Raw genomic sequence first — 17,888 nt, 5'->3', positions numbered from 1 at the left:
ACAAGTATGGCAAGGGAAATGTGACTGATATTGGCATGTTTGTGCAGCTTCACACAGGGAAACATCTGCAGGCATTCTTGAGACTTGGTAATGACATCAGGTAAACTGTCTGGTAAATAGGAGGAAGGGGCAGCTAAGGAATGATAAATCAGTGACGACAGACGATTACAACTGCAATAACTGATATAGTAAGAAGCAGGAAGAACGCCACACAGTTGAAAAAACGTTTTAGCATGATTTGGGGCGGCGGTAGCTCAGGAAGTAGAGCTCGTCTTGGGATCAAGGGATCCCCGTTCGAATCCTGGCTCGTCCGTGTTACATGTCGAAGTGTCCTTGGGTAAGACACTGAACCCCTAAAACCCCCAATAAGCAGGTTAGCGTCTTACATGGCTGCAATACAAGGCTGTTATTGGGAAATGTAGAGCACATTGTAAAGCGCTTTGGGAAGTCATTGACTTGAAAAGCGCTATATAAATGCAGATCATTTCATTTTCATTTCATTTCATTAGAAATTGATGGAAAAATAGGTTTGAAACCTTGCAGCAGTAAGCAAAAACGCCAAATGACAGCGAAAGAACATGTTTTTTTTTTCAGGCAAACAATTTCAAAGCCCACCCCTGTCTGAAAGAAGCCACCACCACCATGAGAGGACAAAAAGAGCAGCCTCGCCAGTTGGAGAACATAGGCAGCCTAGGAGAAAAAAACAGGTGCTGGTAGAAACGATAGCGGGAATGAAAGTAGCTGTAAAAGACGGTGTCAGCGCTCGAGGCCAGGAACGGATAAAAGCCCATGTGAGAGGCCGTTGGCAGTACCGACGGACATCAGAAAGGCGGACGGACGACCAAGCAGACCTCATGAAAAAGACCATTCAAGGCTATACATGACATTAATGTCAAGACTTTTCCTTGCTTGCAAATGTGGGCATCACAGTCATAGCATTGATCAAATAATGCAAAAAATAAAAAGTTTGAATTGTGGCCTTGGCTTTCAGCTACGCTCTTTGTGGTGGAGAGAAGGACTGCACTGGGATGAAAATGGGATGGATGCGGCCTGTAGATGCATTTTTCGGTGGCAACTTTCTTTTTATTGTGCTTTATTTTTATTTTTTGAACATGCGGCAAACAAAAGACAGAAACAGTTTTACATGACTCACCAGAACACACATATATACATCTATATCTATACAAATATAGATATAGATCTGGTCAAAATTGTTGAGAAATGGATGGCAGATTATATACAGTATATATATCCATCCATCCATTATCTGCACAGCTTATCCTCAGTAAGGTCGCGGGGGTGCTGGAGCCCATCCCAGCTATCTTCAGGGAGTGGGCAGTGGACACTCTGAACTGGTTGCCAGCCAGTCGCAGAGCACACAGGGACAGACAATTTGCTCGCTCATTCACACCGAGGGACACTTTAGACCAGCCAATTAACCTGTATTGCATGTTTTTGGAACGTGGGAGGAAACCGGAGTGCCCGGAGAAAACCTACGCAAGCACGGGGAGAACATGCAAACTCCACACAGGAGTTTCGATCTCATGACCTGAGAACTGTAACGCACATGTGCTAACCACTGCGCCGCCGTGTTGCCAGATGAAAAGTATTATATATATGGGTCAAAACGTTACATCGGAACCAACTTGTGTGTACATTTCTTTTCTGGAAGTCCCAACCCTACCAAGACACACAGTCTTAAAATGAATAATACACACACACACATATATTATATATATATATATATATATATGTTTATTTAATATCAATTAAAATTGGGACTATCATTTGTTTCCCTTCTGTGAGTTACGCTACTAGCTAACCCTTCTACTAAAGCATTGCCCACAAAGCAGGGCATCTTGAGTTATGTAATTATTCAACATAACCGGACTGGTTTGTCTTGCCAGACCGGTCATGCGTGTCATATTAAGTTAATACCACCATGTGACTCTCCTTTTGGCACAAACAATAAAATACCCACGTATGATTTGTAATTGACCCGCTCGGATTGCCCAATTTGAAACAGTGTTGGGAATAGGTCTAAGAAAATCTTTGAGGAATTCAATTCCTGAACAAGTTTGCCTCGCTTTTTTGGGTGTGCCAGGTGAATCAGTGGAGCGGGCCCTGAGCAGTTTTTGCAACAACGCTTTGTTTTGTGCACAGCTAAAGGGAGCGACAAATATAGACGCAAATGCTTTTGTGTCAAGATTAAAACGTTACATCATTTGTGTTAAATCCCTGAAAAGCGCTTATATGTAATTCTGATAAAAGCATGCAGCTTTTGATGATCATTTCATAGCCATCCATTTTCAGTGCCGCTGTTTTGTCTGGACATTACTGGCATAAACAAGTGGGCAGGGTCTACTGAGCTATTGTCTCTGGAGGAGATGTTACAGTCAAAGTAGTCTTTGATTGACACTACAAATACAGTTGGGGCACTATACCATTAGGCTTGGCTCAATTACACCTTAATAAGATGACCTCGGGTTGTGTAAAAAAAAAATGATTGAATAGAATTGAAGTTAGGGATAATTACATTAAAGAGGAGCAAAATGATTAAGTTCAGGAGTCTCTAACTCGCGCCCCCCAGGATAATAGTACGAGGCCCCGGCCTTTATATGAAAGTTAAAAGGGACATTGTGTGTTTTTTTCCCCCCATTAAATGTCGCTGTATTCTGCCATGCCACGGAAAAAGAGTGCTAAAAGCACATTGGAAGAAGACAAAATACGGAGACTCAAAGTGACCAAAACGCACCTCGTTGATGTTGAAGAGAAATAAGAAAATAAAAAATACATAAGAAAAGAAAACAAGGACAAAAGAGAAAAAAGAAAAAGGAAAGAGTAAAACCCAAGAAAAAAGGAAAAGAAAAATAAAAAAAAGAAAAGAGAAAAATCAAAAATTAAAAGAAAATTGCTTTTTTGTCTTTAATTCTTTTCTTCGTTTCTTTCCTTTTTTGCTTTCTTTTCTTCTCCTTTTTGCACCTTTTTCTTATTTCTTCTCCCCTATTTTTATTCTTTTTTCTCATCATTTTGTCTATCCCTAGTAAAAGGCTGGGTAGAAATTGAAAGAATAAGAGTGCCTTTTGCTCACTCCGTAGTTTATAGTCTTCCTTGGACTCATTTTTGGTTGCACTACACATTGCAGCGACATCTAGTGGACAAATATAAAACTCTGTTCCTTTAAGAACAACTGAATGTGTTTATCATCGCTATATTTGTGGGGAAAAAAACAAGATAAGTAGTGAAACCCCAAGAAAAAAGGAAAAGAAAAAAGAAGAAAAGAAAAATCAAAAATTAAAAGAAAATTGCATGATTCTTCTTTTTTGTATTTAATTCTTTTTTTCTTTTCTTTCCTCTTTTTTGCTTTCTAATCTGCTACTTTTATTTTCATTCCTGTGTTCCTTTTGTCTCTTTTTTGTATTTTTACCCCTAAAAAAAATAAAAAATGAAAGAATAATTCCTTGGACTTATTTTTGGTTGCACTACAAATTGCAGCGACATCTAGTGGACAAATATTAAACCCTGTTCCTTTAAGAGCAACTGAATGTTTTTATCAGCGCTGTATTTGTGGAAAACCCCATTTGGCCCAACCCCACCCACATGCTAGCAACAGCGGCCCCTGACTGACTGAGTTTGAGACCCCTGATTTAAAACCATCACCTGAACTATATACTGTACATTACAATTGACAGGAGACACTGAGTGATGTGCCCCTTGAGAGAGGCTTGTTGGTTGTTGAGAGCATCACTACTGGTCATAAAACTGACAAAGCAAAAAAAAAAAAAACATTTGAAGTCAACATTATAATCTTGTTTTTTTTTGTTCTGTGCTTTAAACCAGGTCTTAAGTTTGACAGCCATGCCCAGGAACTTGCAAGTAAGCAGCCAGGTGTGCATGTGTTATCGGTTCATTGGGTGAAGATAAATCAAGATATGAGCTCATCCTACTGACGGCTAATTCCGTCACGGACCCCCTTTTAGGTATGGCAGAACTAATTCTTCCCAGAAAATGTTTTTGGGAAATTTGGAGGCCTGCCTCACTGAGATAAAAGAGTGTATGTCACTCAACTTCTTGTGCCTTATTAACTCTGAAAAGACCTAAATGTTACGTCCATCTAAATGCCGTGACTTGTTCTCAAAAACTGCTCTGAACATTGACGAATGTAATATCACCCAGTGTGAATCCGTCAAAAATATAGGTGTCACATCTGACCCCAATCTGTCCTTTCAAACACACTTTTACCTCCGCCAGGAATGCTGTTTTATTTGTTCTTTTATTTCCATCTTCGCAACACTGCTAAAATTCGCCCTATGCTGAGGTTATAATTCATAATTTGTTACCTCCCGTCTCGATTAAGCTAATGCAGTACTCTCCGGTCTCCCGAAGTCCAAAATCAAGAGCCTTCAGCTGGTACAAAGTGCTGCAGCGAGGCTTTTAACCAAGACAAGAAAGTTTGATCACATTACCCCGATTTTAGCTAACCTGCATTGGCTACCAGTTAGCTTAAGATTAAGATTTTAAGGTACTGTTGGTAGTATACAAAATCATGCATGGACTTGCTCCCTTATATCTTTCAGATTTAATTTCCCCCTATGTTCCAGTACGGAGCCTCCACTCTGAAAATGCTGGTCTACTCGTGATCCCAAGAGGCAAGAAGAGATCCGCAGGTTCGAGAGCGTTCTCCATTCGGACCCCGGTGCTTTGGAATGCTCTCCCCCCTGAGATTAGATCTGCAACCTCAGTGGAAATGTTTAAATCTAAGCTTAAAACACACTTTTATTCCATTGCATATGGATAACCTATGGTCTATGTTGACAACATCTCAAGGTTCTTTCATTTTCCTCATGTTGAGGTTTGAGTTTTTCCTTGCCCTCATGTAGGTTTTAGATCAGGTGATGGTGTAATAGTAGTCTGTGGTTTGCAATAATCTGTGGTCTGTGCAGCCCTTTGAGACTCTTTGTAATTAAGGGCTATACAAATAAACATGACTTGACTTAACAAAAGGCACTTGTCATGAAGCTGGCGGTGGGAATAATGTGTTTCGTTTAAGAGCAGAGACCACCAAAAGGCAGGTCTAACGCCAAACAATCGCAGAAATAGGAAACAATTTAAATATACAGGTTTTGTTCAGGGTTTTACCATTCCCTCTTCACATGGACTCGCAAAAATAACACCATTTACATGCTGGGCCGGCAGCTGGCGATGTCATTTTGTAAATAAGCGGTACACAGGCGACAATGCAATAGTGCATAGCAAACACTGAGAACTGCTAAAAACACAAAGGCAACAATAATGCCATTTTATGGCATCCATTTGTAAGAGAAGGTTAAAAGGTTATGAACAACTTTACGGAAAATATAAAATTTCTAGACACCCCCTCCTAAAAAGAAAATGTTCTGTGCAGGGAAAAAATATATACTTTCTTTCTTTAAAGAACTTAACATAAGGTTGGATTTGCAGCAACTAATATGTTTACAGTTGGGTGCAAACATCCTTTAATCCACACTCACAAAAGGGGTTCCCCCTTGTCTCAGTTGTATATCTTTCCCTCAACCTTCAGCAAACGTTTTGGAACGATTTACCATGGTCGTGATCTCGTTACATTTTGTCCCACCTTCAGCACAAATCTTATTTGAACAGAACTAAAGATTTTTATAGCATACGTGGAATTGTTTGTTATGGCTATTTTTGTATATCTGCATTTAAGAGGATACAGGATTCATATTTGAGATGAGCAGCAATGTAATTACTTCAATCTGTCATTCCAAAGCTAGAATGCTTAAATGTGTGTCCTCAATGCGACTTGATCGTCACGCTACTGAGATCAGGGATTGTCTAGGAAATTTTCTTCAACCGATTATAAAAGTCACATGCTCACACACAAACACGCACATGCATACATGAAAAGACTGAATGACATATATTACGACTTTTACTTGCAGGCAATAATTCAAAAGTGAGTTATTGCTGCATCTCAAGATGAGCTCTGTGTACTTGACCAGCATTTTTGTTCTGTTCTTGTGTGCTACAGTTTGTTCTGGGGGTTTTCATCATAAAATGTCTCAACAGTGAACATACTCTAGATAGTTTAACTAGGTTCAATATAATTGATTCCTCAACGACATATTGCCAAAATGGACTCTGTTTGAAACTATATTTCGGACTGTGCTCTTTATATACTGGACCGAACCGCCCATACTGCCAACGTGACGGCAGCTATGCATGCACCAAACTCAACTCTGCGCTTATCAAAATTGGAACGCGATTGAAAAAATCTGCATGATCAGAATTTTATCTCCTAGCCATGTATAATTATGAAATGAATCATATCTGGCTCGCAAGCCATAAGTTCCTGACCTACATTTGGAAAGTGACCCATATTTATCCTAAAAGTGATGTTTGTGGGATCAACAAGCCTTTTCCTTCTAATTAACCCCCAGTTGACGACAGCTCTTGAGGTTGAACCCAAATAGGAAAACAAAGAGGTGGCTTCAGAGAGAAGGGGGGGCGAACAAGAGGGAAGGCAACAGCTGTAGTTTGGAGAGAAGGGAGTACAAGTGGGAGGAAAGTTGAGCAAACACAACATAGTAGACGTCTTAATTCAAAGTCTTCCTCCAGATGGCAGTTTGGTCAAGAATATTTCTGCAAAAGATGGTTTGAAATACGGAAAGGTTGACAATTCAATGTGAAATCCTTCAGTCATGTGGAACTTGGTTGTGGTACAAAAACACTGCCTTGTTTATACAAACAGGCCTCCACTTTCTAGATTCCCTTTCGGATTAATGGACAAAGATGAACTAGCGGCAGCTGCTGCGAGGAAAGTCGTTCGTTCTTGTCTGTGTTCTGTGCTCAAGTGCAGAATTTGGGGCCAGAAACAGGTGATGGGGGTTCATTCTGGATTTCGTGCACGGCTAATCTCTGCTACACTGAACACGGTTCACAATGAAGGAAACAACTCAACATCCTTCTTCTCATTGTTTGGTCTTTATCTTAAACGTCCGGACTGGGATTTTACCTCTGCCAGGAATGCTGTTATTATTTGTTCTTCGGCGGGTAGAATCAAACAAAGCTGAAGTTGAGAGCAAGCCAATGCTGTGAGATAGTTAACATCTGATTTGTTCAAGGTTCCAGACTTTTTAATGGTTACCTTTTATTTTTTAAGTAAAAGCCAAATTATATTGCTGTTGATAGTGATATTTGCATAGAACAACATTTTTGCAAATGAATTGGTCAAACCTTAGTTGTCGTTTAATTCTTATCTTTACCAATACTTTTTCATGGTGGAGAGTCAAAATAAAAAATAAAATAAAATAAGCAACTTTCTCTGAAATAGGGAGATTCTGTGACTTTCAGGGTACAATGACAATTTGTAGTTGACGTTCCAGGTCTATTTTTCCCTTAAATATGAGCTGAATCCAAATGAGCTGCAAGATCTGAGGTTTGAGCATATCGGAGGTTTAGTATTCAAATATCTACTTTGACCTTCCTGTGTGGAGTTTGGATGTTTTCCTTGTTACTTTTCTTAGACATTCTAATAATCATGCAGATTACTGTTTTCAATCAAGACTCTATTGGGTGCTATTATGAGTGTTCAGTGATATTTATCAAAAGCCTCACGATGGCATTTTGCAAATGATTACTCTTGGATTGAATTTAATAGCTCTGTGTTGTTGTCCTGAAAAGCTACTTTCCACCAAGATGCACGTGCTTTCAACAATGGCAACTGAGCTTTGTGTTTGTTGAGTCAGCTCGAGGAAAGCATACTTAATTTATCCTGTTAAGGCAGCCCATTGTTTCGCTCAAGAACTTTTTACCAGCCAGACCCCCGCTGGGGAGATGTGGGACTCAACTGTGTAAGAATGTATGAATAAAATCAAAGGAAGGCGCTTGTTCCGAGTTTCTTTGCAAGCGTCCTGGCAAAGAAATTTCCAACGTCTACAATGCATTATAGCAAAGCTACCATAGTGAGGGAGGGTCAAGGTTCAGAGTATGTCAGGGTGGGAGTACGCCGGCGTCAGGCCTGGCTCCAAGTGAGGGTGAGAATCTTCATTTTCACCCGGATGGATGATTTTAGAGAACAAAAATACTCATCTAGGGCTGTTCCCTTATTGTTCAATTGTTAGCGCTCGTGTGACTAAGTGTTTTATGAATATGACATCTTTCAAGTACCACATTTTTAACAAACTGCAGAGGGTGTTTATTACACTTGCGTTGTGTGACTGTAAATCTGTCCGCATTTGCGGCTAAATTAGTCGCAGGGTCCAGCCATCATTGGTGGATGAAAGATTTGCTTCAATCAGAATAATATCAACTTGTGAAAAATGAATACAACTGTTCCATTCACTATATAGTGATAGATAGAACAATTTCACCATGGAGGGCCTTGATAAAACACTCATGTCCTAGAGTAAGTAGCCAATATTCAGGAGACTTTTTAGCGAGTAGGTTGGTGTATGCATGTAACATCTCTTTATTACCAGTCCCACAGTGCTTTGCTGCATAAAATATCTTAGAATAGTTCTTACTTTGTAGAATTTTACTTAATCGTTTGAGGTGGGGTGAAAATTCTAAAGTTTAATATTTTCTGCAAGTATGTGTTAACAATGCCTAAGTGAGTTCAAAGAGCCCTTTTCCTTTTTTCCCAATACACCCATCTGCTTATATTTTCCTTTTATCAAAGCTGTTTAGTGCAGAGCACATTAGATAGGGGGAACGTCACGCACATTGTTTGTATTTGTTTGTGTATGGTTCTTCATTTGCCCTACATTTGCTTGAAAGATGAGGTGTTTTGAAACATTACTCACTAAAAAATAACTAAAAGTATAATTCCAAGCTTTTAGCCATCAAGGTAACATTGGCAGTCGGGTAATGTTAAGCAGTTGGTTTGCTACTATGAAGAGATTGTAGAAACAGTAGGAAAACAATCGTCTAGAGAAAAATAATACAATTAGTTAGATAGTTGATTGCTGTGCTACCTAACAAAAACACGTATCACAGCATTGCAGTTACACAAGAACCATAGGTGCACGCACCATTGGCACCATGAGAAAATGACGGGAAGAAAATATTTCAGAACAAGAATAGAAGTATTTTCTTTTTTTCAAGGTGAAACCCCCATTTAATGCCCGTGCTTAACTCAAACTAGCCTCCTTCTGTAAAAATCCTGCAATTTGCCGAACATATCCACAATCATCCAAAATTTTGTCATGTAGCCCTTGGTAATTTACCAGATCAATGCACATTTGGTTGTGACACTGTTGCATTTATTACAATACAAATCCCTTGTTATCGAGTCTGTTAACATGCACATACTTGCACGCGCATCATGAACTCGTTCAACAGAGGCGGCAATGAAGACACAATCCAGAGGTGGCGGCCGCGAGAAAGAAAAGATAAAATTATAAACAACTCATTTATTGCGGTAGATTATGGAACGGATTAACCGTGAATATTGAGGGAATACTGTAATACAAATACCAAAAAGCATAAAAGAACATTGCTTCCCAAGATCTTTAGGAAAACAAGTCAAATAAATGACAAGAACCAGACAGGGTTTGGTTGGTCAGCTGGTGAGGGCGTGGTTGCCAACCGCCTCAGCTAAAGGATACGGGGAAATGAACTGGCAGTGAACTGAATGTGATCTAGGTTGCGGGTGTCAGACAATAGGTGCCATTGTACCGCTGAGGCTGCAGAGCACTGTCGGCATCGGCATAATGCCCTTTTTTGAACACTCTACCCTCTGCCCTCGGGGCCGGGGCCATGTGAGCCTCAGAGGACGCCCCCTCTCCCAACAACTAGTGCTGAACTCTGAAAAGTGGTCAGTGCTCATCCATGATGTAATGCAATTTAGCTAGCCGTCAAACAAATGAGCTGAATTGCAAGGTGGAAACACGGCTACTAAGTAACGTAATATGATCTACTCCTTTGCCAAAGACATCCAAGACGAGCGCAGTTAAAAGGTTAGTTTACTTAACAGCTACGACTCGTAACTGTGCAGTTAGTAGTAACGTATTGAAATATTTTGCGGGACATAAAATACAAAGCGGGGGTCATTTCCAGGATTAGATATGAGGAAGTGAAGCTGTGTTTCAAATCTAAATACAGAAAAAAGATATTGTGGAGAAATAACATTGTGTGATTGCAAGTCCACAGTCCTGTTTAACAGGATTTCTGACACTGGAATGAAAACGAATGATCTGTGTGTCTTCAGGTGCTTTATTGTTACTTCAAGCTTTCCTGTGGATTGTGAATGCATGTCTGTCCGCAGGCTAGTGACGTCAGAGACAAAAGAAAAAAAAGACTATGTGCATATCTGTCTACTTATGTCATGGTAAGGCCTTGTAAGGAGTACTCCAGCCCATTCCCCAGAGCGGTCTAAATCTGAGCGAACATAGACGTGCGAAAACATTAGGAACAAGACAAAACAACCGCAAATCCGTATATCTTAATTGTTCTCATACTTGTTCCACAATATTAGAGGAAGTCTGAAATGGGTGTTTCTCTTAATTGCGCCTTCCTGTAGGTTCATCAAATCACACGTCATGAGAAGATTAGTCAGGGACAGTTTAAAATTAGAAACCCGTGTAAAAATTTGACCAACAAAACACAATGAAACCAAAAGATTGGAAGTGTGCCAAGGTGGAATTTCCCAGAATACAAGAGATATGGTATTTGCTCTTTTATGTATGATAAGTTCATGCGGGACACTTGAACAATCTCACAAAAACGTATTTCACTCAAAAAACGGAATTGGGCATTAAGCTTTGCAGTGTGAAACTCACCTAATACACATGCCCACACCTAGCCCTTTAGAGCTGCACAATTTAAAGAAAATCTGAGACTGTTATATGTCACGTGAAAATATGGTATGTACATATTTTTCGGGCATTTTAGCCTTTGAAGGACAGGAGAATGAATAGTGACAAGAAAACAAGAGGAAGGAAGTTAGGATTCAACAAACGAGTCACATATTTTTCTCCAAAGTAAAATATTAATAATACACTAAATAATTACACTCTCTGTACAAGACTAAGCGCCAGCCAATAGACTTTGTGGTCTAATGGAATAAATGACACACACAAAGTATGTGTTTACTAATTAAAACGGCTCAGCTGTATCAAGTTGGATCTGTAGTCTTAGCATGTAAATATTAGCCAAAGTGCGGCTAGCGGCTAACAAAAACTTGGAAACAGATGTACAAACAAACTTGAATCGTTTTTGGTAAAGGCTTGTCATATCTCCTGTTTTGACAGTGTCCTCCATCTCATTCTTTCTCTTGTGTGCAAAATAAGAAGTGAGAAGTCTCATCGTGAACCAACTCCGCCCCAAGTGAAAGCGTCCTTCGGGGAGATCGCCTTACGGTCGACGTGATGTCATGACAACAAGGTTCTTTCGACAGCCTATTTTTCTTTCGGACAAAATTGAAAATGCCACTTTGGTTATATTCAGAAGAATATGTTCTAATTGAGTGCAACCGTGATAGAAACTGTTGTTGGATAACGTCATCAGATCATTTCACTTTTGAAACGTTTCTACCATCTTTATGGACTTAAGATGACCGACCTTAGTCCTAGTTGGTAAACCAATACGCCAAGATGTATTGGTTTGGCCCATTTTCCCAACAGGTTGTTTTCCACGTACCAAGAGTAATGGAACAATTACATTCATGCCGGAACTCTTCTATCTAGCCTGGAGACACGGCGGCGTCAAAGCAAAGGGTTAGGACCACTTCAAATGGAAAAGACACCAGACTTGAAGCTTTTAAACGTGGTCAGATAACAGCCAAGTATTTCAGCGGCATAATTAAACTCAGCCCGTCTGATTTTACTACCTGCTGCTAAACATGTGCGACCCGTGAGCTCCGGTTGCAAATAAAAACAAAGCTTGACTAGCTATTGTGGGTAAATGCACAAACTTCCCTAAGAGTAAACATATACTCTACCATGAAATATGATTCCAACAATTGTAGAGGATGAAGAGGTCTTGATGCAATGAACGCCATACACATGAAAAGAAAGATATACAACTTCCCCTTATTGCATCAAGAATGCAAGATTGCTCAACCAACAAAGTTCTTGTGCTGTCAGATGTGTGGCTATGCCTAATGACATGTTTCAACCCTGCACTTAAAACGTCAACTATACACTTGTAAAATGATGCCTCGTAGAATAGAACTAGAGTAAATGGAATGTATCAATGTATTTCTGTATTGTGGACCCTGATTGTCTTCCAAATGGGGATTTACTGTGAACGTTAAAACGACTTTCCAATTCACTTGTTTTTTCCTACGATGCTATTACATGTGAACTGAAAATATCTTAAAATGTTTAAAAAAAACTGGTCCTGTAAGATGTGGACATCATAATGTTTTCTCCATGCCGCTGGACACAAATCTCCCAGGCCAAAGCATTTTATTAAAAACAACAACTATGTATATATGACACACATTAAAGACGACTGAAACCAAAGTTGGATCTGAAAATGCTGACGTGTCCCACATTCAATAATTAATAAGAAACAAACTATCCATTTCCAATTCAACTGAGTACCACGGCATTCTTAGAGCATTAATGCATTCTGTCACCTCCAGAGGAAAAATGTCAATATAAATTCAGGAGAGCCCCCTAAACACTTGAAAATTGATCAGTTTATCAACGATTCCCGGCATATAATTGATTATTGTCTCTCTGCATGTACCCAAATTTAGCAGAGGTGGCACTGGTATAAATCACAAAGAGGGAAAAGGTTTATTTTTCTGAATTTGTGTTTAAAAGTAGGGGTGTCCCAATCTGATATGGGAAATAAATTATATCAGCCCAAAAAAAAATACAGAATAGGATTTTATCCAAAGATTTCAAGATATTGGAGCTAATATGCATAGCAATCATTTCCAGATCTGCCTTTTTATAATACAGTTTCTTGATTTAGCACGCAGAAACTACACGATCAAAACAACTGTTCATTGGAAGGAAAAAAAGGCCTGTCTCATAAATTTAGAATGTTGTGATGTAACACAAACACAAAATTAACCCAAACCCCACTTCAAGTCCCGCGATTGAAACGAAATGTCCTTCATTAAAGTCCACAGTTCAAATATCACAGCCGGCAAAATGAACGGAAAATGATACCGGTACTTAAGGTTTGATGCAGACCTGCAGAGTCCGGGTCCCGTTGACAGTAATCCAAGGAAAAAAGTGTATATTTCCAAAGGTAAGGGTGGGAAAATATATCAGATGAACACATTTACTCACGCAACTCCTTTTTCTTTAACCAACTTTTTAACCCCTCTTCTTTCCTTGTCTGTCCCTCACCTTTAGCTGTCCCCACTTAAACTCGGCACCCCGCGTTTGTTCCGCCCCTCATTTTTCGTTTACCCGTGCAAAACATATCAGAAAAGGTGTCTAAAATAAATACATTACAAAAATATACAGTTACAAATACATATTATACATGGGTTACACATATTTACAAAGAAAGACGGTACACCGAGAGAGTTTTCAAAGCTTTATTAATAATAATATAGCTTTGACAGGGCAGTTAATGGTAGCAACACTCGAGCGCCGCTAGCAGGCGTTAGAAAAATTACATAAATTGGCCGCATCACTGAATAAGCCGCAGGGTTGAAAGTTAGGGGAAAAAAGTAGCGGCTTGTAGTCCGGAATTTACGGTATATCGAAAAGTCACCGCCATGTTTGTCTGGCATCTTGCTGCTCAATGTGCTCTTAGCAATGGTTTTCATTCGCATTAGACATTACAGTGCCGTCTAGTGGTCAATTACTACACACTGGGGCTTTAAGTGAAATGGAAAAAATGTGTTTAAACAGCCAGACACTCTGGGGTGCTCAACACCCCCAAAATTTTAAACCTAAAATCGTCCATGTTGAAAGTTGAAGTAAAAATAGGTATGGGGTAACCTCCCAATTTAACCTTCTTGTGCGACTTTAACAGAAAGCAGCACTCAAAAAACTACCCGAGTGAATAAAAGGCCATTTTAACGAAGTGGACTTACTTGTACTGAGTCGTTGGCCATCCCGGTTCCTGTCGCCGTGTCTCAGCCGGGCGACCAGTGCTCATATGGGGCTTATCTTCCCCACCCCGAAGCGAACAATAGCAGGCGATAATGGACGTTTGTCTACAACTTTTGTCCGAACAGCCTGTTGACACAAAAGGCGGCCCAAGAGGTAATCCTTGCCCGGGTGTGGGTGGACCCACCCTGCTTGTTGTTTTCTCTATCCTCCCCCTCGGACTTTGTTTTTTAAAATTGACATGAATTTTAAAAAAGAAAGATTGGAAAATGGTCGTTGCATTTACGTCTCGCGGTCAACCATCCCAACCGAACATGCGGACATCCACAATGGCAGCTTATAACAATGAACCCCGCTGAAGAAAGAAAGGAAAGCCCCTAACGCGGCGGCGCTTGACTCTCGTCCTGCCGTGGGGGAAAATCGCATCCGCTGGAGGAGTTTTGAGAGAAAAATGACATAAATGAGAGCTTCTTCTTCCTTGTGAGTTGCGCCGCCGGTAACATCCGTGAACCTTCTCAAACACGCCTCGCTCGCTGGCTGGCTCGCTAGTAATGTGTGGGTCGCGAACGAAACGCCTCTATGGGCAAGCTTTTCGAAGTGAACGACGGAAGCCGGGTTCCCGCCAATAGAGTGCGGGTTCCCATGGAGACGCTTTTTCCTCCTCTTGTGATTGGTCAAGATCACACTTGTTAAGACTACCGCTTTGGCTACGATTTTCCCGCCTACCGATCTGAGAGCAACATCTACCGATTTCTAAAAATTTCATTTTTTAAATTGTTTTTGGTCGCCGAAATTTTTAGGTGAATAAAGTTTTGCCGATTAAAATGTAGCCGTATTATCCATAGTCTTTATCATCGTCTTTTTCGCCGTTCTGCACCGTAAAAAGCTTTGATCGAGACTTGGCAATTATAATCTCGAACGTGATCTCATTCCTTCGAGAGCAGCAGACGAATAAGAGTGCTACATATGACTATGTTAAAGAAAACCAGAAAATTTGGAATAATTAAACATTGTAATAATCACATGCAAACATGAAATAACAGTAAAGTAGATTGAAAAACAATTTTATTGTTGTCTTTTCAAATAATAATAATAATAATCGCGGCGAAAAAAAAAATCTCCCGATTTCCCATTTCTGAAACTTGACATGCATGCAAGATGCATTTGTTCGTGATCCCGTGTTGTTGATTTAAAAATTGTTGATTAATTCGATCAGGAAACGATTGAAAGATGATAAATAATAGCAATCTACAGTGAACTTTTAGCCTACTTCATTTAAGCTTTCATGTTTTTTTCTACTAAGCAACTTTAAAGTCAAGTAACCTAGAAATCACGAAAAACACACAACACAACAAAATATAAAGTAAAAATATTTACCTTTCAGTGCAACAACAACTGTAGTTGGCTATCGCGTACAAAAATACACTTTTAGCTTATTTTAAGGGTTAACGGATCCCTTGTTTTCATATTTTTGGTTGAAAACTAAACTCCATGGCCAAGAGCCAAGAAGAAATCTGCGCGTTTGAGATCAAGGGAAGGTTTAATAGTAGTCTGTACAGCCCTTTGAGACTTCTTGTGATTAAGGGCTACATAAATATACATGACTTGACAAGATATAAGTGAAAAAAAAACAAGAATTGTCCAAAAAACAAATACAAATTGACCAGGGAAAAAGAAATACGACTAGAAACAACCAAAAAACACACCAAAACCGAAAATTGTCCAAGAAAATGAACAAAAAATAACGACAAGGATACACTCAACACATGACACGAAATGACAATAAGAATCAAATCAAAGTTGCCCAAAAACTACTAAAAACAAACAAATTGACCAGGAAACAACAAAAGTACAACAACAAAAAGACTGTCATGAACCAGAACAGGATCAGGACCCAAACGCGTGACGTTTCTCACACAAGCGTTTTATTTTACAGGAAATGGGGAGTCATGCACGTTAGGCAGCAGTCTGGCGTAGAATGACAGGAAGCTCGAGGACGACGAGATCGATACCAATTGCCCGAGCAGATATCGGACTGATGGGGTAGATACCAGACAGGACGGGACAGACAGGATTGATATCAAAACAGGATATCAAAATTAAACAGGAAAAACGAGATGGGAACGAAACTGGAAACCGATATTAAACAGGACAAAATAAATGGGAACAATACCGGACAGGAAATACCAACAGGAAACAGGACCGAGTCAAAACCCACGTCTTGCGGGGCAGAGGTTCGTTCACGGACTGACAAAGGGAGAGTGTGAGCACTGAGCTTAAATAGAAGGGAAGTCAATCTGTCAACGAGCTGCAGTTGGCGCCACACAGGCGGGGCCAATTGGGCGCTATGGCAACGTGACAAAAACAACACAAAGAAAACACACAAAACTGACCAAAAAAAAAAAACTAACCAAAAATGAACAAAAATTGACCTGGAAACAACACAAATATGACAAGAAATGACCAAAAATTGAACCAATCCGAAAAAAATTACAAAAATTGACCAGGAAAAAAACAACATCAAACGAAAATTGTCAAAAAGAAAAAAGAAGAAAAAAAATACTACAAAACAAAAAAACGACCAAAAAAATCTACAAAACAGATCCAAATTAACGACAACATTTGACCAAAAAAATTAAAAAGAATTGACCAGGAAACAACCAAAATACAATTAAAAACGAAACAAAACAAGGTCCCAAAACCCCATACAAAACTGAATGAAAAACAAACAAATATTGACCCACAAATGAACAATAATAAATCAGGAAACAAACAAAATACGACAACAAACAGACAAGAATGTCCACCAAAAAGAACAAAACAAAAAAAAAACAGAAATGAACACAAATTTCAAATGAACCAACTATTTTACGACAAAAACAAACAAATAAACAACAAAAACAATCATGACTGACGAAAAAAAAAGAATACTTTTTTTAAAATCCAAAATATGACAAAAAAAAACCTATTTATATAAAGCACTTTGGGTGATCTTCAGTGACTAGAATGGTGCTATGTAATTGCAGACCGTTTACCATTTCCACTTTTTTTAAAAAAATTCATTTTTATCCCTAATTTGATTTTCTTTTTCTTCTTTAGTTTCTTTTTCTCCTGTTTTGTCTTTTAAAAAAAAACCTTTATTCCCCCCGTCTTTAAGTCATTCTGTGCATACTGTTGCATAATAATTGCTAATCTATTCTGAAAGAACGTAAAAACAATCTGCTGAGCCGTTTGGGAGCCAAAAGAGCCTCCTCATTTTAGTGAGCCGAGCCAAAAAAGCCGGTTCTCTAAAAAGGGACGGAATTCCCATTACTTCTCCCTCTACCGGGATCACGTGACACCCGGGGCACCGCCTGTCAGTCTAAACGTGCGCGCTCCCGCGAACATGTGCGGTCTACACGTGCACGCGAGTTGGGTACACGTAAAAAAATGAGATTATAGAGAAAAATATGTGATGTTTGTTTATCTGTGTCGCTTCACTCACGTACAAGGTTTCAATTTAACCCCGTAATGGTGCGCGCGTCCACGAGGCCATCTCGCCATTCACACTTGGAGCGGACACGCGCAGCGTGAGCGCGGCTGCTCGCGTCACGTGACCTGAGCGCTGCCTGGTAGTCAAGGCAACCGTCACTTGTAAATGGATGTGAAGCAACTGCCTTACCTGTCAATGTATACTTTTTTAGCGTATTTTATGTTTTTTTTTTTTTCAATCATTTCAAATTTTGTAACCCATATGATAATTTGTATGTTTTTTGGGGGGGTTCAAAATATACTGCTGTGTATAAATGAAGGTGTCAAATATACGGCCCACGAGCCAGATTAGGCCGGCCAACGGTGTTAATCCAGCCCAAGAGGCAACCTTGA

The 17,888-nt window shown here is 39.6% G+C and overlaps 1 protein-coding gene across 1 annotated transcript in view; it reads right to left on the bottom strand.

Annotated features, from left to right (window-relative positions):
- pkn1a (protein kinase N1a) overlaps positions 1–14,585 on the bottom strand; it is a 49,605-nt gene extending 35,020 nt beyond the window's left edge. The window contains exon 1 of the mRNA XM_088341732.1: positions 14,009–14,585. Coding sequence (XP_088197858.1) covers positions 14,009–14,029 — 21 coding nt within the window. The 5' untranslated portion in view covers positions 14,030–14,585. The remainder of the gene's footprint in view (positions 1–14,008) is intronic.
- Between the last annotated feature and the right edge of the window lie 3,303 nt (positions 14,586–17,888).

This window comes from Urocampus carinirostris, chromosome 8, assembly GCF_059441175.1.
Source record: "Urocampus carinirostris isolate Australia breed hairy pipefish chromosome 8, RoL_Ucar_1.0, whole genome shotgun sequence".
Lineage (NCBI taxonomy): Eukaryota > Metazoa > Chordata > Actinopteri > Syngnathiformes > Syngnathidae > Urocampus > Urocampus carinirostris.
The sequence above is the reverse complement of the archived record's forward strand: the minus strand, read 5'-3'. Positions and strand labels throughout refer to the sequence as shown.